Source organism: Puma concolor, chromosome E1, assembly GCF_028749965.1.
Source record: "Puma concolor isolate L17-30 chromosome E1, mPumCon1.1.hap2, whole genome shotgun sequence".
NCBI classification, from domain to species: Eukaryota; Metazoa; Chordata; class Mammalia; order Carnivora; family Felidae; genus Puma; species Puma concolor.
Genome location: NC_141680.1, coordinates 18,754,969 through 18,776,625, shown reverse-complemented (window position 1 = coordinate 18,776,625; position 21,657 = coordinate 18,754,969). Strand labels below are relative to the sequence as shown.

At 45.6% G+C, this 21,657-nt stretch overlaps 1 protein-coding gene across 3 annotated transcripts; it reads right to left on the bottom strand.

The window, feature by feature from the left end:
- Positions 1 to 398: 398 nt before the first annotated feature.
- On the bottom strand, positions 399 to 21,508 carry SPAG5 (sperm associated antigen 5). 3 transcript variants are annotated; one of them, XM_086686501.1, is made up of 24 exons: positions 21,312 to 21,508; positions 20,945 to 21,070; positions 14,476 to 15,551; positions 14,196 to 14,373; positions 9,407 to 9,481; positions 9,075 to 9,164; positions 8,849 to 8,983; positions 8,511 to 8,630; positions 8,298 to 8,390; positions 8,082 to 8,195; positions 7,615 to 7,708; positions 7,277 to 7,424; positions 7,095 to 7,197; positions 6,772 to 6,905; positions 6,434 to 6,572; positions 2,837 to 2,948; positions 2,583 to 2,669; positions 2,199 to 2,319; positions 1,978 to 2,089; positions 1,521 to 1,601; positions 1,201 to 1,356; positions 1,039 to 1,113; positions 827 to 907; positions 399 to 594 (listed from the first exon to the last, which is right to left on the bottom strand). In XM_086686501.1, the coding sequence occupies exons 1-24, from the start codon at positions 21,360 to 21,362 to the stop codon at positions 523 to 525; spliced, it is 3,573 nt and encodes a 1,190-aa protein (XP_086542627.1). In that variant the 5' UTR covers positions 21,363 to 21,508; the 3' UTR covers positions 399 to 522. The 3 variants fall into 3 exon arrangements, with proteins under 3 accessions (XP_086542627.1, XP_086542626.1, XP_025772934.1); XM_086686500.1 differs by having other exon boundaries at positions 9,075 to 9,167; positions 21,312 to 21,507; XM_025917149.2 differs by having other exon boundaries at positions 9,075 to 9,167; positions 14,196 to 14,370; positions 21,312 to 21,507.
- Positions 21,509 to 21,657: the final 149 nt, after the last annotated feature.

Here is a 21,657-nt window from a genome sequence, read left to right as displayed (position 1 = left end):
GGGGATTGAGCCTGGTCTGGTGAAGGAGAGTCACCTAAGCAGTCACAACTGGTGAGGTAAGGTGGCACCAACAAAGGGTGGCAGTCCAGCGCAGGGAGTAGGAACTGAGTTTCTCTGTTCTCGTGCCCTTATTTACCAAGACCTAGCCTAGAGGGGGATGGAGAAGGTAGGAGAATGAATCCTCTTCTGTCCCGCCCCCAGGCTAAGAGCCAGGGAACAAGCAGTCCAGTGCCTAGAATATTGAGGAAGCAAGAGAAGGGAGGAGGGGCAGCCAACTTTGGCTCTGGATGCAGCCAGAGGGTTGTGTGAAGGGTGCCTAGGGAAAGTGGGCCAACAAGCTTCTTTGACCTCATCCACCTCCCATGCCCAAAAAATAAGATTCAGTGAACCTGAAGAAATACATTAAATATACTTTATTTAAATAGCATTAAACATAGCTAGCTCTATGCCGGTTGGTCCTGATGTTGGGGTAAGGAGTATAGTAAGTAAAAAGGGGTGAAACGGATTCGAGCTTTCAGTTTCTTAGCTCAGAAATTCCAGCAATCCCTGTAGCTCCTTGCAACCCCTCACAACCTCTGGGATGGATAGCAGAGTCTGCAAAAAGAAACAGAAAAGGCAGCTCAAGGTCACAAGTCTAAGGCTCTCAGCCCCAGGGAGCACCAACTGAGTCAGAGGGGAGAAAGCAGAAGCCACAGGGAAGCCTGCAACAGTGAGTCAGGCCCAGTGCTCAGCACCGGCTGAAAACCAGAGCAATGCTCATCAGCACTTCCTGGGGCCAAGCCCCGTGCCAGGAGACTTAGCTGCATCAACTCCTTCCCTCCTTTACCTCATAAATATGCTGAACGATGTCATCTAGTTTCTTTAATTCCTTGTCAGAGCGCCGAAGATTCTCCTCCAGGATGTTTCTCTAGAAAGCAAATAGGTTGCATTAAGTCCTATACTCAGAAGAACAGCATAGCTTGTGGGGCAAGGAAAATATGGCAGACCACTTGCTAGTAGTAGTGGGAAATGGCCCTGGAATGACAAGGGAATTCTTACATGGCTCTGGAACTTGACCATGAGTTTTGCCTTCTCATTTTTCATCTCCAGGAACATCACCCTTAGCTTGTCCACCTGTAGATATGTCCAGATCAGCAGAGGCACAGCCTAGGGTTCCCTCCAGGTGCCCAGCTCCTTTGTTAACTCCGAATCACCTCTCACCTCTTGGGAGAGCCACACTTTCTCCTGGATCCAGTTAGTGGCCATAGGCTGACAGTCGGGATTCAGCTGACCTGCTAAGGTCTCTTGTAGCACCTTAGTCTCTGTCTCCGCACGCCGAAGTGAGCGGGTGAGCTGGGTGACCTCCTCTCTAAGGCTCTGGGGATGAGAATGGAGAGGTACCCAGTGCCCTCAAAGGGCCTCTCTGTCCTTTTTATCCCATGTAGTGACCAAGGGTAGACCAGGGGATCCAGTTCCCATATTTGAGATTCTAGCTATCAATGACACAGAAGGCAGATGGCCAGGCATCATCCTGAACGTACTATGAGCTCGCCACTCTTGTCTATCTGCTCTAGGATCTTCTCGTTCTGCTGTTTTATCACTTCCTGGAGCTCCTTTTCATTCTGTGAGGGAAAGGGAGGTAAGAAGTACTGGAAGAGCTGGCTTCTTGGCAGCCCTTGCCAGGAGATAGGACCCACGTTTAACTCCAGTAATACCAATTGATAACACCCCAGTTCTTCCTCCAGGGCTATGTTAAGCAGGCACATTTCAGTGTTGAGAGAGTTCCGCCAGAGTTCCTGACTTCTAGGTCAGCCTGGCAGATGGGTCAGCCCATAGCTAATTCCCAAACATGTGAAATGTCTGACCCCAGGAAGGGCAAAACTAGGGCAATGGTTGGAAAATCCCCACCACCCAGATTCCTGGAGAGACCATGGCTCCCAGTGGGCCAGTAGAGCTGCCCCAGTTCTTGATCGCCCCACTTTCAGGCCCCTCCTTCACCTTGTAGCGCAAACACAGGGCCTGGTTCAGCTTCTCTATATCTGCTTCCTTTGCCTTCTGGGCTTCCTGATGTTGTTCTTCCTGGGCCTGTAGCCTAGCCTGCAGATCACAACTAGGGGAGGGAAGAATTCAGCATTATTTCTGTCTTCTCAGGCACTGGCTGGGCCCTTGACCTATCTCACTTGACCTGTCCTCTCTAATCAAGACTGCCCTCCACTCACATCCTTCGCTGCAGAGTCCTGATGGCTTCTTCTTTAGACTCTTGCAGCAGAGAACACAGGCTTTGCAGCTCCAGAGTCATTGTACCCATTTTTGCCAGGCTCTTCTCCATGCCTGGGGTCTCTGAAAGAGCAAGTCCTAGCTGGAGATAGAGCCCTTTGGCTCTGGAAGGAAGAAGTGTGTGTAGCCATCATTGCCACAACTCTTATCCATGTTCCCCACCCATAGGATTTGAATGTCCGGAACACTGCAGATCCCAAAAGGCAGAAACAAAATGAGCCCATGTAAAATTGAGGTTTTTAGAGCAAAGCACCTCTCACTGCTTTAGTCTTTATCATTAGTACCAGATCTAGAAATGAGGCAGGATCCCTGGAGCCCATCCTAACCTGTAGGCTGAAGGGAAACCATTGAAGCTACTCTGGTGAAAGCACTCTTGTCACTTCCAAGCAAGGGCACAGGAGCTGCTTCTGGCTCTAAAACAAAAACCAACCAAGGTAGAAGGCTCCTCTGGTGACCCGGTCAAGGGTCTGCCATAATAGAAGCCAGGGAGACAGAAGTCTGTTGGTGGGTATCTTCAACAGCTGAAGATATCAGGGGCAAGGTCACAACTTTCCCACCCTTAAATTCCAGGGCCTTTAACCTTCATCTGCCATTGCTGTCAAGATGTTTCCCAAGAAGGCACTGTCAGCAGGTGGAGGGTATTCCTGGGTAGGAGCACAGGCTGTGCTTACTGGGAGGGTCTCTGCTTCAGCCTAAAGATAAAGGAGAAAAATTATCAGCTGCTCTTCGGGGTTCATGATTTCCTAAACTTCCAGGTACTCACCAGCCGTCTCCTTTGGAATGTTATTCTATCTCCTCCTTTTTTTCTCTATCTTCAACTCCTCAGCAACTTTCCCTGAACAACTTCTCTCACTAAAACAATAACAACTAAAAACAGAAACCTTCTTCTTACCTTAAATCCCATCTTAAAATTGCCCTTTCTCTTTCCCTTCTGTTAAGAAAAAAGAAAAAGAAAAAAAAAAAAAAAACAAAACCCTGCATTTCCTGGGGCACCTGGGTGGCTCAGTCAGTTAAGCATCTGACTTCAGCTCAGGTCATGATCTCACAGTTCATGGGTTCAAGCCCCACGTCAGGCTCTGTGATGACAGCTCAGAGCCTGGAGCCTGCTTCAGATTCTGTGTCTCCCTCTCTCTCTCTGCCCCTCCCCCGCTCATGCTCTGTCTCTCTCTCTCTCAAAAATAAATAAACATTGAAAAAAAATTTTTTAAACCCCAAAAAACCCTACATTTCCTGCCTAAAATTGCCACTATCTACTGACTCCTTAGCCCACTACACTCAGCCTTTTCTGCCCCACCATTCTACCAAAATTCTTGTTTGGTTCACCAACAGCATCCTTACTTTCAAGTGCAATGGACACTTTTCAGCTGTTTTACCTGACCTATGTGATAATCGATGACCATGTTCTTCCTTTAGAAATGTCCTTTCCTCAGCTTCTGGGACAGGACTCTCTCTCCTTCCCAGGTAGGCCTCATACCTTCCTATTTCACCTACCCATAGGTCCTTCCTTAAACTCTTGGGAGTCCTTTTGGTTCATCCTTGGCCTTCTTTCTACTCTAATCCATTCCTCATGTGGCCTCACCTTGGGAACTCCACAACCTCCACTTCTATGTGGATAACCTTTCAATCTGTCTCTCTCAACTGTATTATTTTCCCAATATCCAGACCCAAAGGCTCAAATCCCTGTGAAAATCTACCAGAATGGTCCATAGTTAATCTGACATTCAGATGTATAAAGCTGAGCTCACCATTTTCCCTGTCCCATCCCACCAAAAGTCTGGTCCTCCTCCTGTATTTACGATCTGAGAGGGGGGGCTGGAGGTGGCAGCAAATTAAGCCTGCAGTTCAAATCTGGCCTGCCACCCGTTTTGGTAAATAAAGTTTTACTGAAATACAACCATCCCATTTATATACATACTATCTATGGCTGCTCTTGAGCTACAAAGGCAGAGTTGAATAGTTAAGACAGAGACAACATGGCTCACAAAGCCAAAAAGATTATATTGTACTTTAGAGGAAAAGTTTGCCACCCTCAGTTCTAGAAAGTATCATCATCTTTCCAGCAATCTAGAGATAATCATTCACTCTTGCAACTTACTCCTACACCAAATTGGTCTATTATTTCTATTTCCCTAATAGGTATTGAATTCATCCAGTCCATCCTCTCCTCTACCTTTTATAATTGCCATTAGTTCAAGCCTTCAGGCCTCTGGCCTACTATCCTAGCCTTGTCTCCATGTCATTCTTTTTTTTTTTTTTTTTTTAAAGTTTATTTTGAGAGAGAGAGGGAGAGGGCATGCGGGGCTCGATCCCATGAACTGTGAGATCATGACCTGAGCCAAATCAAGAGTTGGACACTGAACCGACTGAGCCACCCAGGTGCCCCTCCTTGTCATTCTTGCCCCATGTAGCTCTTATACTCTATTTATAAAGAACTACTTCCCAGTCCCCAAACTTGCCAAATTCCATATGAGCAGGGCCCTGCCTTGTTCACCTGTAGTCCCAGCACCTCACCCAGGTCATGTTACAAGGTAGATACCACAAAAAAAGTACATACAGTGTCTCTCTGACTTTAACAGACTGTTCCCCTCTACCTGGTAGGTCTTCCTACATAATCCCCCACCCACCTTGGCCTTCAAACTTCCAAACCTGAAGACTGCCCAATTGTTACCTGCTTTGAGAAGACATATTAACTGTCAAAGGTAGAACTGATGTTTTTTCTGTACTCCCACAGTGGTCATCCATGCAGACATCTATCATGATCACAAGTCAAGATGTCAAGTTTACACCTATCTGTCTTCCCTGTAAGACTGTGGATTCTTTGCATTTCCTGTGCTCAGCACACACTGGGGTCAAATCATAAGCACTTCCAGGTTTTAGGACCGTGGGTGTATCTTTTACTATTGAATAAGCTAATTAACTCTCTCTTCTTTTTTTTTTTAAACTTTATTTATTTATTTTGAGAGAGAGAGAGAGAGAGAGAGAGAGAGAGAAGCGGAGGAAGGGCAGAGAGAGAATGAAAGAGAATCCCAAGCAGGCTCCATGCTGTCAGCTCAGAGCCCAGTGCGGGGCTTGATCCCATGAACCCTGAGATCATGACCTGAGCCAAAACCAAGAGTTGGCCACTTAACCAACTGAGCCCCCCAGGAGCCCCTAGGTCTCTATTCGGAAAGATATCAACAGTTTATTGTTTAGTGTGCACTGTGGGAAAGTCAAAGAAGCAAGGCTAAATTTCTGCTTTCTTTAAATATAGTCTAGTTGAAGAGACCAGATATCCAAGGGAAACTAAGGCAAGTGCAAAAGGGAGAGCAAGTTCATGACGAATACAATAGATTACTGAGTCCATGTGATTGTGGAACATTTCAAAGAAGGTAAAATAGGAAAATAAGGAAAGGAAAAGGTATTTCCAGTTTGAAGACAGAGGAAAATGGACGTGGTAACAGCCCAAGCCTGGGTGTGAATAGAAATGGGACCTGTGTATAGTATACAGGCAGTCTAGTTGAAGTAAAGAGTTCATAACAGAGGGGCAGGAGACAGATGAAGAAAAGTTTAAGTGACAGGATGAAGAAGTCTTATAGGGAACTGAAAGTCAGTGAAGGTCAGAGATGCAACAAGAGTAGCATTTTAGGAAGACCATTCTATATAATAAAGATACAACTGGAAAAACTCTCAGTAAACTAGGAATAGAGGGGAACATCCTCAACCTGATAAAGAATATCTAGAAAAGCCTATAGCTAGGGGCGCCTAGGTGGCTCGGTCAGTTAAGCAGCATCTGACTTTCGCTCAGGTCACGATCTCACAATTTGTGAGTTTGAGCCCCACATCGGGCACTGTGCTGGAGCCTGCTGCGGATACTGTGTCTCATTGTCTCTCTGCCCCTCCCCCACTTGTGCTCTGTCTCTCAAAAATAAATGTAAAAAAAATTTTTTTTAATTAAACAAAAGCCTATAGTTAACATCATACTTGATGAAGAGAAACTCCATGCTTTCCCTCTAAGATCAGGTACAAAGCAAGGATGTCCCCTTCTACCCCTCTTTTTCGACATCATAGTGGAAGTTCTAGCTAATGCAGTAAGACAAGAAAAGGAAATAAAAGATATACAGATTGGGAAGGAAGAAATAAAACTGTCTTTGTTTGAAGATATGATTGGAAGGGAACAGAAGGAACCCCCGGATCCTACCTTCTCCTTTAGTTTTGCCTGTAGGAAGAGAGTCAGTCTCTGGAGTCGCTCAGTCAGCACCCCTAGCTCTTGGGAATACTGACGTGTCTTCTCCAGGTTTTGTTCCTGGTTCTCTGCTACGGTACTAGCCAGTTTAGCCCTAAAATAAGGAAGGAACAGAGAAAACAGCCAAAGACCAAGCAACCTTCTCCGAACACCTCTCCCAAATCCCCATACAGAGCTGCATTCAAAAAGGGAAACAAGACACTCTCTTCCTTCTTGGAGACTTTAGCTTCCAGAAACGTTCCCAGGAAACATAAACACTTAGCAGGGGAAGCACCAAAAGGTAGAAATCTTACTTCAGGTTCTCTACAGTGTCCTTGAGGCCCTCACACTGCAGGCTGCGCTCCCGGAGCACTTCCAGTGTGGTTTTCAACTGACACTCAACCTGGCCCAGCTCTAGGTGAGCAACCTGATTCTCTTGGTCTGCAAACTGGGGACACAGGAAAAGGAAGGCAGGCAAGGAGCAAGAGAGGGAGGGGAGAAAATGAGACTAAGTGGGAAATTTTAGAGCCCTGGGAACAGAGGCTTTTTCCGGTCCACAGTCTCAAACCTCACCTCAATACCATTAGGTGAAAGTCACACTCCTACCAGTTCCCCTGCCCCAAGCCACATTTCTTACCTCCAGCGTCTCCTTCAGGTCCTGCACCTCCTTGGTCAGGACAGCTTGTTGTTGCTGCAGCTCTGCCTGCATGTGTTTTAGTGCCACCTCTTCCTTTTGCCATCTGCCAGAGACCTTATATTAGACCCCTTCAGTCCTATATCCTGGGCGCCTACTGCCACAATAGCCTGATCAGAACTCACTGAGTAGCCTGCTCCTCATTGCTCTGGGTAAGCTTGCAGACCAACTCATCCTTCACGGCCAGGTCCTGGGTACAATGGGCATGCTGACTCTGTAGCTCTTTTAGCTGACTCTCCACACTGGCCAGAATCTGCAGCTGAGCCCGGAGATCTAAACCAAAAGTATCCTAATTGACACTATGTAGTCATCAGGCCAAAACCTCCCCATACTTCTGCTCGAAAACAAGTGCTCTAGAGCACCCCCTGGCTCTACTGCCACACCCCAAACTTCAGCAGGGCACAACTGCTTTCACATGTGCGCATACACACACACACACACACACACACACACACACCCCTACCTGTTGCTAGGCGACTGTTTTCCAATTCCAGTTGTTCTATTTGGCCTTTGCACTCCTCTAAATGGGTAGAGACTTGTTCCAGCTCCCTGGAAACCTAGGAAGAAAAGATCGTTTTTCTCCCACAGGTTTTCCTGAATCAGGAATCCTAGGACTCAGCCCAGCTTCTCTTTCTGGACAGGACAGCAAAGCACCTTGTTCCTGGGCAGCAACACTGCAGAAACAGGCTGGTCCTCAGGAAAAAGTAGAAAGAGGAGAAAAGTTGCTAAAGAAGGTGCTAAAGAGCAAAGGAAACAACTGGGCCCAAGGCCATCTATAGTGAAGGGACCTGGCTGGTTTCCAAACCCAGAGTGAAAAAAAAGACAGGTCCAGTGTAAGAGGCTAACGATACCACTCATTAGAAAGTCCTTCTGAAGAGAAGGAGGAAACTAGGCCTTAGGCCTAAGCAGTCCCCCACTCCTGGTTTGTACCTGTTGTTTTTCCTCAACTGCAGCATCACGTTCCTGCAGGGTCTGCCGGCTCTTGGCTGTGAGTTTCTCTGTGAGTTTTCGAGATCGGCTCAGCAAAGCTGTCCATGTTTTATACTACCGGGGGAAGCAAGCAGGTCAGGGAAGCACATTTGAGGCAAGGCTCCCAACAGGGCTGACTGTGCATAAAGGAGTGATATGATGGCCCCAAATACTCACATCCAACTGCATGGATATCCAGTCCTGTTGTAAGTTTGATGTAAGACTCGCTGTCTGCTGACCCAACTCTTCTTGCTCAGTATGAAGCCCTACCTACACAAGAAGGATTGCCTATGGAGACCCTTTCCTCTGGAAAGAACAAAGTGGGGAAATAATGGCCATCCTCCCAGTATGTCAGTATGGACCCCAGGAAAGAAAATGCCTTCAAATTACCAGCTGGGTCTGGGTGTCCTTCAAAAGGCCTCTGAATTCCCCCAAGGAAGCCATGTCCTGTTCCAGCTGGCTGATGCGCTGGCTGGCACGTGCACAGAAAGCCTCTAGCACAGTCTCTGCCTATTAAGGGGAGAGGTTGCGAGGACATGGTGGGCAGAGGAGTGAAAAAGCGCAAAAAGCCATAACTCTCCACCATTATTTAGTTTAGTTTAGTTCATTACTCCTCAGAGCTGGCAGTTCTTAGGCCACCCACCTGTGTCGCAAGCGAAATTTATGTTCCTGCAGGAACCCTGGGGAAGACACCTCCCATATCCAAGAACAAAAGCCTGACACCTTACCGCATCCTTGCCTCTGACGGCCATTTCCTCTTTGTGTTTCGCCTCCTCCTTTTCTGCTTTGAGGCTCTGGAGCCTTGCCTTCACTTTCTTCAACACATCAAAACAGCAGGAGACCAAGGTTTCTGCACGCCGAGACTACAAGACAAGACTCAGACATGGTGTCTAGTTCCTTTTTTTGGCTTTCAGTCTCACCAGAGGCCTCTGCGTTCACATTCATGCTGCTTACCTCCTGACTCACGGTAGTTTTATCTTCCTCTAAGTGCAACAGAGACAGATGAAGCAAGGATATCAGCTCTTTGGAAACCAGCACCCATGACTGCTGTGGAGGGAAAGGTGGTTAGGCTAGATCAAATAAAGTCACTAAGTAGGAAGTAACAGGGACACCGGGGAGGAAAACCACTGACCCCAATTTCAAGCTCCCAGGAGGGAGATGTGCTTAACAAAGGTTTGGAAACCTCCCTTTACTACCATAGCTGAGTATCACCATTTGCTAACCACCCAGGGTTTTCCATGCTTGATGTTCACAGGAGACCCAGTGATGGTATAATCAAAACTTACCATGGCATTCCTGGCCTGCTGCAGAGCCTGTCCAATCTCTTGACTCTCCTGAAGATGCTGAGGTTTCTTACTTATCTAGTCAGAGAAACAAAGTTGTGCCTTCTGCATAGGCATCATACACAGCCAGCACCACATTCCCCCTCCCACCCACTGAGACACAGGAGCGTCTCCTATTAAAAGCAAGAGCAAGGCTCACAGCTCAATGAGGCCAAGTTAAAAAAAAAAAAAAAAATCGAGGCACATAAAAATTCCTTTTCAAAATAACCTTATTTTTTTTCTAACTATAAGGATGACATGCATTTATTGTAAAATTTTGGAAATATAGAGTGAATAAAATGGAAAAAGAAACCATTAGTTTTACCACCTGGAGCAATGATTATATTTTGAGAGAGAGAGGGAGAGAGAGAACACAAGAGGAGAAAGGGCAGAGAGAAGGAGAGACAGAATCCCAAGCAGGCTCCACGTCATCAGCGCACAGCCCAATGCAGGGCTCGAACTCAGGAACCATGAGATCATGATCTGAGCCGAGATCAAGAGTCGCACACTTAACTGTGCCATCCAGGCAGGCACCCCTGGAGCAATGAATCTTACCAACAGTATAGCAGCCACCCCCAAAAGGTTTCCACATAACTCCAGAGATTTCCTTACTATAGGGATTTGCTATAAGTGGAATATATTACTTCCCTCAGGTGTCAGAGAGAAAAAAAGTAGCAGACTGATTTAGAAAGAAACTACCATATTCAATGAATTTTAAGATGATTATCTTTTTACACAACACCACTGAAATTGGGATATATCTTAATATTGATGGTGTTTTAGGTATGATGAATGACAGTAATGCTGCATTTGAGATTATAACTACAATTGAGATTATAACATAAAAATGAATGTGTGGTCCTGCTTTTATTATTTAACTTTATTATACTAATGTTATTTAGCCCTGAGTTTCTTTAAAAAAATTATTTTTTTACTTTTTTTTTATTTTTGAGACAGAGAGAGACAGAGCATGAGCAGGGGAGGGGCAGAGAGAGAGGGAGACACAGAATCTGAAGCGGGCTCCAGGCTCTGAGCTGTCAGCACAGAGCCCGACGCGGGGCTCGAATTCACGGAGCGTGAGATCATGACCTGAGCTGAAGTCGGACGCTCAACCGACTGAGCCACCCAGGCGCCCCTAAAAAAAATTTTTTTAATGTTTATTTATTTTTGAGACAGAGAGAGACAGAGCGTGAGTGGGGGAGGGGCAGAGAGAGAGGGAGACACAGAACCTGAAGCAGGCTCCAGGCTCTGAGCTGTCAGCACAGAACTCGATGCAGGGCCCAAACCCATGAACTGTGAGATCATGACCTGAGCCAAAATCGGATGGTCAACCGACTGAGCCACCCAGGCGCCCCTATTTAGCCCTGAATTTTCTATTTACTGTCCTCACTGGAATAGCCTGAAACTGGGAGATCTGCTTAGGGGGACCTATCAAAGTAGAGTACCACCCATTTTTAACTTCTGCTGGTATTTTACCTCACACTGAAACTTCTCAGAGATTATCTGAACTCTGATTTCCTTTCTTTAAAAACCATGACTGCAGGGGGAGGGAGGCAGTTCATGAGTTCGAGCCCTGTGTTGGGCTCTGTGCTGACAGCTCAGAGCCTGGAGCCTGCTTCAGATTCTGTGTGTGTCTCTCTCTCTCTCTCTCTCTCTCTCTCTCTGCCTCTCCCCCACTCACTCTTGCGTTTTTTCTCTCTCTCTCAAAAATAAACATTTTTTAAAAATTGAAATAAAAGGGGGGGCACCTGGGTGGCTTAGTCGGTTAAGTGTCCGACTTCAGCTCAGATCATCTCATGGTTTGGGAGTTCGAACCCCACACTGGGCTCTCTGCTGTCAGCTTGAAGCCTGCTTCAGATCCTCTGTCTCCCTCACTCTCTGCCCCTCCCCCACTAATTCTTTCTCTATCTCAAAAATAAACATTAAAAAAAATTTTTTTTAAAGAATAATATTGGGCGCCTAGGTGGCTCAGTTGGTTGAGCGTCCAACTTCACCTCAGATCATGATCTCACGATCTGTGGGTTCGGGCCCCACATCGGGCTCTGTGCTGACAGTGCAGAGCCTGGAACCTGCTTCAGATTCTGTCTCCCTCTGTCTCTGCCCCTCCCCTGCTCATGCTCTGTCTCTCTGTCAAAAATAAATAAACATTAAAAAAAATTTTTTTAAGAACAATATTACTTTAAAAAAGTAAAAAAGGATATATCCGAGGAAGAACTACTGAGTCAAAAAGTTTGAAATGCTTTAAGGGTCTTACTTTCAAAAAAGGTTGAACCAATTTATATATCCTACTGACAACAGGACAATACTAGCCAGCATTATCTATTTTATTATTTACTATTTTGTTAGACAAAAATAGCATCTCATTGTTTCAATTTGCAATTCTCTGATTACCAGTAACTTTCTCAAATATTTATTAGTCATTTTTATTTTCTCATTCTCTGGCTATTCGCTGTGTTGGCACAGATAAAAATTAGTATGCTATGCAGAGGACTTTCAAGTTCTGAGAAAAGCAGGGAGCCGTCATTACCGCTGAAAGGCAGCCATCGTCTGAGACAAAACCCACTGCCGGAGCAGCAGTGCTGAGTCACGATGTTACAGAAGTCTGGATTTAAGGAGATAATCTTGAGGAGTTCACCACTCCCTTCCCCAGCGAGGTGGTCATCATTCCCTCCTGCATTGTGCAGTGGGGCACGGAGTATTCTATGAGTACAACTAGTGCTCAGAGGTGGGCAGTCAGGCAAGTGATGAGATTAGCGTGAAGGGGGCACCCAAGCGGCAAGGACAGGGCATTGTGATGGGGAATGGCTGAAGGTGCTGTCACTTCCCCTCTTTGGCTCTGCTTCAGTTGCCTCCAAAGGGATTTGGCAAGCTTCAGGGAAAGAGGGTACAAGGCCGACTTAGGGATGGGGAACAAGGTCAGGATTCTGGCAAAAGGTAAAGTCTTATTTTGAGGATATTTTCAACCCAAAGTCTTTGGGCGTCTGGAGACCATCTCTTCTTAGCAGCAGCCACCCATTACCCCAAAGGCCCCAGTACTGAGGCTCTCCATTCCTTCCCTGGACATCATTCCCTTCCTTCCTCAGTCTGTGCTGTCACAACCAGAATCCTCTAGAACAGTAGTCTTTAAACTATTTTTCTCTCAGATCTCTCAGAATAATTTTGAAAGACTGAGTACGCTTAAGTTTAAATTGTTACAAAGGCTATAATTTCAACCATATTATAAACACTGATAATTTGAAATAAAACTGTTAGATCACTCTTACATATATCCAGTGGTATACTACATCTAGCATAATGATTTAAAGCCTATTTGATGCCATTAAAAAAATGCACCAACCAGGCGCCTGGGTGGCTCAGTCAATTGAGCGTCTGACACTTGATCTCAGCTCAAGTCATGATGTCGCGGTTCATGAGTTAGAGCCCTGCATCGGACACAGTGCTGACAGTGTGCAGCCTGCTTGGGATTCTCTCTCTCTCTCTCTCTCTCTGCTCCTCCCATGTGCGTTCTCTCTCTCTCTCAAAATAAATAAATACACTTAAAAAAATATTTTGAAAAAAAATGCACACTCTTCTTCTTCTTCTTTTTTTTTTTTTTTTGAGAGAGAGAGGGTGCAAGTGAGCACCCAGAGGAAGAGAGAGAGAGAGACAGTAGCAGGGCTCACTTGAAACAGGGCTCATGTTTTGTTTTTGTTTACCCGAAGCAGGGCTTGTGTTCACCTGAAGTGGGGTTGGTGATCACCGGATGCAGGGCTCATGCTCACCTGAAGCGGGCACGAGCTCACCCGATGAGGGACTCAAACTCACCGACCGTGAGATCATGACCTGAGCCGAAGTCAGATGCTTAACGATTAGGCCACCCAGGCACCCATGCACAAACTCTTCTTAAACAGTCAGACATTTTTTATCAGCCCTTCTCCTTTAAATTGCATGTTTACTCCTCTCAGACTTTTATGCTAATGTAATATATCTTAAGTCTGTAACATACTTAAAGTCTATTATTCATCAATATCGCTGCAACAGCAGAAGTCCATTTTACTCAGTAAAAATTTTATTGGGAATCGTCTGTTAATGAAATGGATATAGCTTCCTTCCCCATATTAGTTCATGTGTCTGTGGATTACTGTAATTCCTACAATAAAACATGGCTCAGTGACAATTCTATACCTATTTCTTTTCTTATAGATACAAGCACTCAGAATCTTCTTCACATAAATAATGGGAGGAATGGAGGTAGGAATGGAGAAAGAGAGGAGGGCGTGTCACCCAATCTATGAGCTCCTTTGGAGATCCATGCCAAAAATCTCATAGTAAACTTTCATCAAAAATTTTTAATGATCCACAAATATAATTAAAGTCTTCCTTCAATTTTGCTGAAAGCATGCAAAAATGGTGTTACATAACCATTGCAGTCATTTGTTTTCTCAGCATGTACACAAACATTTTCTATTGTCCTTTGATTGCTATTCCTTGACAATGCAAGATTCAGGATAGGTAGTAAATATGCTGTTCTTCAGTAAAGGGGGCAAGGGCAGTTGAGAATGGGAAAGTAGGAAAGAAAAAAAATTGGTCAAAAGTACATGTGGAAGATGAAGACCTAGAAACTGATTCCTTTAAAATTTTCCTTGCATATATTCCCTCGGAAAGTCTTGATGTATCCCAGGAGTAAAGTGAGTACCCACAGCTTTAAGGGATCTTCCAGATCCTCAGCATACATATTCTAAGGAAAAGGGCCCGCTGGGAAGAACTTTCTTACCCCACTGGGAGAGGTGTCAGTCTGTGTGCTACTGTCCTGAACTTCTGAGTGAGGGACAGTCAGCTGTCTCTTCCAGTCCCGCAGCTGGTGGGAGAGAACCTCCAGAATGACAAGAGAGTTCAGCAGGTTATCTTCCAGGTCATGTCGAGATAAGGCAGTCAGATCTGGAGGATGGCTGCTGCAGCAAGAGAAGAACATGAGGAGAAGAAAGGGAAAGGGATGGGAGTGGCAGGTCCAGATTAATGGAACCCAGGAGGCACAAAGTTACAGGGACACTTACCCCCATAGGAGGTGCTCTGTCTCAGAAGTACCATCCTTGATGTCCACTGGGCCTGTCTGGGAGGTGTTTGTACTTTTTTCCTGCGCTGCCGGGGGAGTAAACCAAGTCCCCACCGAGCAAGTAGGGTAAGGGGTAGTGCCAATCGCTGCATCCCGAAGCACAGAGGGGAGGGATAAGCTCTGGCGGAGATTTTCCAGCATGACCGAGGTATTCACACCTTTTTCCAGCCAAGCCAGTGGGGACATCCACGGCCCTGTATCAGAGACAAGAATCCTACCAGCATCTTTTACTGCTGGGCTTGGAGCAGCCTGGGATTCCATTTCTCCTGGATTTGGGGTCAGGCATGTGGATGGAATATCTTCCATATTTGAGACAAGTGCTTGTTCTCCTAATTCAGCCTCCTCAGGGAGTGTGGGAAAGCTCAGTTCTCTTTCCTCTACAGCTCTGTGCTCTACAATTTCCTCCCCTGGGTCCACATGAGTGCCAGGGAAATCTGCTGCTAAGGCAGTTGAAGGGGAGAGCCAGAGCATGGAGGAAGGCAAGAAGGTATTTCTTTCGGAAGGGACTAAGTCCTCAGGCACAGCCTCAGTCCCATCATCCCTGAGGCTTTCTTTGGAGCAGTATGGCTGTTGCCCAGAACAGGGATTTGGCAGACACTCCAAGACATGGGATGGAGGACGCTGAAATGTACATTTCTCGGACGTAGCAGGAACAACTTCTGAAAAGCTGTCTTCTATGCAGGCCGCCACCCCCTCTCTTAGCAGATCTCCTGGCCTCAAAGACTCATCTGGAGAGAAGCTGTTTGTCTCTGTCATGGAATCTAAATGAGCCTCAAGGGTAACTTGCTGTTGCCCCACTGGAGAGGATACGAGGACCACATTGTTGTCCAGTGGGTCTACTGCTTCCTCAGATGTTTTGGGAGTAGAGTTGGTTTGGGGATTCAGATCTATGAGCCGCTCATCTGATTCATGCTGACAAGCTTCTAGCCACTTTGAGGGATGGCTGAACTGTTCTGAAGGGGAATCTGTCCTCTTGGCATTGACAAAATCCACTGGTGATGCATTGTTGTTGCCTTCCTGCCAAAAGAAACAGAAGTAGTTGGCCAAGGCAGTCATTTCTAGTTCCCAACATATAATTACGGGTATAGGATACTGTCGGAACACAAAGAGTTTTCATTACCTCTGCTTAGGTAAAAATTGGCTAAGCCTGGCTGCTCACTAAAGAAACCCTAACCTAAACCTAAACTAAACCCTAACTAAAGCTGGGAAGTCATCTTAGGTTTTTTCCAAGTGAATCAGTCTACAGTATAAACAAGGCTGAGATAATCTATTCATATCATGGGGAGATGGTAGCTTGAATGTGACCCCACTTGTCTCCAACCCCTCCCTCCCATTCCTTTGAGAGAGGATCCTGAGGTAAGCTCTGCCAGACTCTAGAGTTGCTACAAGATTTTCTCTTCTAGAACAGATGAAAAACTGGGGACCAGAGTTAGTGTAATGTCTTGCTGGGGCCCACAGAGATCCACAAACCCTAGGAAAAAGGGCAACGTCAACCTGCACTAGTGACCTAGTCTCCCTGGCCCCAAGAGCTGAATGTGTCCTAAACACAGGAGTTGAATCCATTCAACCCTTGGGATTTGAAGAGCTCTAACCTTTGTAGCAGAGGAAAATGAAAAGCAGAGAGACTTCCTGCTGGTACCCTCATAAAGGACTGATAACCCCCATATGCCGGTTCACAGGGACAAAGACCCACTGTACCTTCTACCACCTGCAGGGTTGCTGGTACCTGAGACTCAATGAACAAGAAAAAGAAAGTATGAATGTACTTAAATGGATCTAATAGCCAGAGAAAGGGCAAACCCTAAGAAAGTAAAGTAAACCCTAACAAAACAGCTGATGGGGGGCGCCTGGGTGGCTCAGTCGGTTAAGCGTCTGACTTCAGCTCAGGTCACGATCTCGCGGTCCGTGAGTTCGAGCCCCGCGAGTTCGAGCCCCGCGTCGGGCTGTGGGCTGCTGGCTCGGAGCCTGGAGCCTGCTTCCGATTCTGTGTCTCCCTCTCTCTCTGCCCCTCCCCCGTTCATGCTCTGTCTCTCTCTGTCTCAAAAATAAATAAAAACGTTAAAAAAAATAAAAAAAATAAAATAAACAGCTGATGGAAGAAACAGACGACAAGGTAAGACAATTCAAATACAGCACACATACACAAAGACTTTTTTTTTTTTAATGTTTATTTTTGAGAGAGAGACAGAGCATGAGCAGGGGAGGGGCAGAGAGAGAGGGAGACACAGAATCCAAGACAGGCTCCAGGCTCTGAGCTGTCAGCACAGAGCCCAATGCAGGGCTCAAACTCACGAAACACGAGATGATGACCTGAGCTAAAGTCGGACACTTAACCGACTAAGCCACTCACATGCCCCAAGACCTTCTGAAAATAATAAAAATTACTTTTAAACAACAACAACAAAGGAGCGCCTGGGTGGCTCCGTCGTTAAGCGTCGGACTTCGGCTCAGGTCACGGTCTCACGGTCCGTGAGTTCGAGCCCCGCGTCGGGCTCTGTGCTGAGAGCTGGGAGCCTGGAGCCTATTTCAGATTCTGTGTCTCCCTCTCTCTGACCCTCCCCCGTTCATGCTCTGTCTCTCTCTGTCTCAAAAATAAATAAACGTTAAAAAATTTTTAAAAATAAATAAATAAATAAATAAATAAATAAAATAAACAACAACAACAAAAATGAACTTTTAAGCAAAAAAACTCATTAAATGAACTGAAAGAGGATGGTCAGAGTTGAGGCTCGAATTACTGGCCTGGGTAATCAAGTGGAAAAATATCTTTTTTATTTTCATAATTTTTAAAAGTTTATTTATCTATTTTGAGAGAGAGCATACATAAGCAGGGGAGGAGCAGAGAGGGAAGGAGACAGAGAGTCCAAAACAGGCTCCACACTGCCAGCACAGAGCCTGATGTGGGCTCGAATCCACGAACCACAAGATCATGACCTGAGCGGAAACTAAGAGTAGGCTTTAACTGCCTGAGCCCACCCAGACGCCCAAGTGGAAGAGTATTTTAAAGCAAAGACAAAAATGCAAAGAAATGTATATCTTAGGGAAAAGCTAAAAGAACTGGAAGATAAACCCACTAAACCTAACACACGAGGAAAAGAAGTTCCATGAAAAAAAGAGAACACTTATAGGAGGCACTAATTAACAAATATTAGAAGAAAATGTCTCTGAGGTAAAGACCAGAGTTTGCATATTGAAATGGCTCACCAAGTTCCAAGCAAGATTGATAAGAAAAAATAAAATTTCTGAACCATAAGGAAGATAAAACTATTTTAATATTTTTAATGTCTATTTATTTTTGAGAGAAAGGGAGAGAGAAAGAAGGAGAAAGAGAATGAGTGGGGGAGGGGCAGGGGACAGAGGATCGGAAGTAGGCTCCACGGTGACAGCAGAGAGCCCGAAGTGGGGCTCAAACCCACAAACTGCGAGATCATGACCTGAGTCAGTCAGACATTTAACCGACTGAGCCACCCAGGAGCCCCAGAAGATAAAAACCATTTTAGAAGCTTGATATAAAGACCCATTATTTAAAAAAAAAAAAAATCAGACTTACATGAAATCTCATTTACAGCAGTGGATGAAGCTTTAAAAAATAAGGTTGAGCTAAAATGGGCTTCCGATATGCTGGCAATGTCCTAAATACTGACTGGGGGTTGGTTACTATGATGGGTACTTTATACAAATTTGTTAAGTTGTATGTTTTATGTACTTTCATATATTTTATTTCAATTTTGAAGTTTTTCTTTCAAAGTGTTTTAAAGGAAAAGTAGAAAATAAAAGGGATGTCAAAAAGATATGAGGTAAAAACCAACAAAAAGAAAGATAGGATATACAAAACATAAATCAGTCTGCATTAAATAGCCCAGAGACTAAACAAACCAAAGACTTTTAGGAATGCAAAAGTGCACCTTACAGTTTTTGCTGCGTTTATCAAGTTCCTATTTATTCTTTTTAAATATCACTTAAGGAGACACCTGGGTAGCTCAGTTGGTTGAGCATTCAACTCTTGATTTCAGCTAAGGTCATGATCCCAGGTTCATAAAATCAAGCCCAAGTTGGCTCAGCGTTGAGTGGGAAACCTGCTTAAGATTCTCTCTCCTTCTGCCCCTCTCCCCTGCTCACTCTACCTCTAAAATAAAAGTATGATAATATATGGATGTGTGTGGATATAAACACATACAGACAGATAACACATAAAGAGATGCAACAAAGGGGGCACCTGGGTGGCTCAGTTGGTTAAGCTTCTGATTCTTTATTTCGGCTCAGGTCAGGATCTCACGGTTCAGTTCTGGAGTTCAAGCCCTGCCCTCGGGTTATCAGCATAGAGCCTGCTTGGGATTCTCTCTCTCCTTTCTCTGCCCTTCCCCTGCTCTCTCCTCCCCTGTACTGCACCCCACCCCCCGCCCCCGCCAAAAAAAAAAAAACAAGAAAGGATTGTCTCTTTTTTTTTAATGTTTGTTTATTTTGAGAGAGAGAGAGGGAGAGAGAATCTAAAGCAGGCTCTGAGCTGTAACAGAACCCAACGGGAACGCCGGATCTCAAGAACCGTGAGATCATGACCTGAGCCGAAATCAAGAGTCAGACACTTAACCCACTGAGCCCTCCAGGTACCCCTAAATAATCAAAAATTTAAAAAGCAAAAAATAGTGGGGTGTCTGGGTGGCGCAGTCGGTTGGGCGTTTGACTTCAGCTCAGGTCATGATCTCACGGTTGGTGAGTTCGAGCCCCACGTCGGGCTCTGTGCTGACAGCTCAGAGCCTGGAGCCTGCTTCGGATTCTGTGTCTCCCTCTCTCTGTGCCCCTCCCCTACTCACACTGTCTCTCTGTCTCTCTGTCTCTCTGTCTCTCTCTAAAATAAAGATTTAAAAAAAAATTTTTAAGCAATAAATAGTTATTTTGTTGGGAGAAAAACTCTTTTTGTCTATGTAGCTGAGTGTATCAGGAGGTAGCAGAAGGGAGGCCTAAATTCCATTCCATTCTATTCTGCTACTGTGATTAAATGGCTATGGTTACATTCTATCAAGTTCTATGAAGATCAGTTCCCACTAGGTACTTTTCTTTTTGTCTAAGCTATACTATCTAATTTGGTAAATTAAAATTAAATAAAACTAAAAATTTAGTTCCTCAGTCACATTAACTACTAGTGTTCAATACCCACATAACTAATAGCCACCAGATTGGACAGCACAGATTATCAAACATTTCCATCGTCCCAGAAAGTTTTTTTTTTTTTTTTAATGTACGTTTATTTTGAAAGACAGAGAGAGAGAGAGAGAGAGAGAGAGAGCACATGTGGGCAAAAGAGAATCCCAAGCAGGCTCCAGGCTCAGCACAGGGCCCAACATGGAGCTGGATCTCATGACTGCGAGATCATGACCTGAGAGGAAATCAAGAGTTGGACGCTTAACTGACTGAGCTACCCAGGGACCCCTTTCATCCCAGAAAGTTCTATTGGTGTTAGAGTGTTTTCAAGAAAGGCTGCTACCCTCATACATCTGTTATTCAGGCCGCTTAAGATTCTGTTTTTACATTTTCTTCTTTCCTCCTCTAACCTATTTTATTTATATCCCATCTTCCAAAAATAGTTCAGACTGCATAAAAAAGAAGATAGATGGACAGATCAACTTAATGAATACAAAATCATAGTCAAGAAAGAAAAAGAAAGCAGATTTTCGTATTTCAAAGAGTAATAGTAGCTACATCTGATGATTAAATTTGACCCTGAGCTTTTTAGAAGCCAGAGCAAAAGGGAAAATATGGTAACCTACATAGTTCTCATTATCAGAAAGAAAGAAAGAAAAAGTGATTTCTTCAGGAAAACAATTTTCCCAGGCAGTTAAGTTCTAAAAGAAATTTCTTCAAGGAACCTTATAAAGGGGTCAATCTCCTTCTTTGGCAAGTTTTTACAGCAACTGAAAAGCAGTTTATACATGGGTACTTCTCTCAAGACTTTTGACACATGGACAACTCAGTGAGGGCACTTCTACCAGGGGCTAGTTTAAGTGAAGATGATCCAAGTACCCTGCCTTCCAGTGGGGTAACTTGACTCCAGGAAGAGTTCTGACTACTTCTTGGAATGGATATGAATATTGCCTCACTACCGCAGCCAACTGATCTCTGCTTGAGTGAGCCCACGTTTAGGGGGAAACCACTAATCAAAGCGATAGTATTTCTCAGTACTTTGGTAAAAGTTTAACGGGGGAAGACGTGAGAAAAACTAACAGCCAAATAGAGGTCCGGGTTCTCAGTGGATTTCCTTTAACCACCCTAGGGCACCTCTCTGTTGGCCTGAATAGCTGTAAATGGATGTCACTAAGGTAGAAGACTTCATTACCGTTATTAATTATGTTCCAGCCTTGGCCCTCTGTTCCTCTGAGCCCTCGGCCTCGGCAGAGAGCCCAGTCGAATCTCACCTGCAGTCCCAGCTTGCACAGTGATGAAGTCGGCGAGTAGCATCCGGGGGGCCCTTTTCCAGAGTTGGTGAGGGCACCAGGCTGCAGGGTAAGTTCTCGGAGAGGAGTTCTCATAGCTGGTTTTCCCTGAGAAAGAACAGAGTGTGAGAAAGCCTGAGCTGGGTCTTCCCTCTCTAATAAGCTCCTGGGGGCAATAGGAAGAGTAGACTTCCACCCCAATGGCGCTGAAGTTGCGGGACCAATAAGACTCCACACACATCGCGGTCCCCAGGCTGGACCCAGCTTTCCCCGACACTCGGCGTCGCCGGCGTCTCCCCCACCGAAGCCCCGATCCAGCTCTCTCTGCCCCTGAGGCTCTCCTGCTCACCGACTGGGGCGAAGGCGACAGGCTAAGGTTCAGTTTTTTCACCCGCCACATTTTCACCACAGAATACGGGGTCGATCACCTCCCAGACCCAAGAGGTGACGCCATCTTCACCCGCCTTCTTTATTTGAACCCGCTCCACGCCTTCCGATTGGCTGCTGGGGCTTCGGTGCGTCGGCCCGACGCGTCCGCTCAGGGCTCGAGCCCGGCGGGCAGGGGGCGGGGCTTGGTCCGGCCCCGCCCCCACCGGCCCGCGGGCCGCCTTCGTTCCTTTGACCCACGCCTCCCCCAAGCAGCTCGGGCGTGGGCTGGAGGGCTGCTTCACCCTGAGGAGAGGGTACCGCTGGCA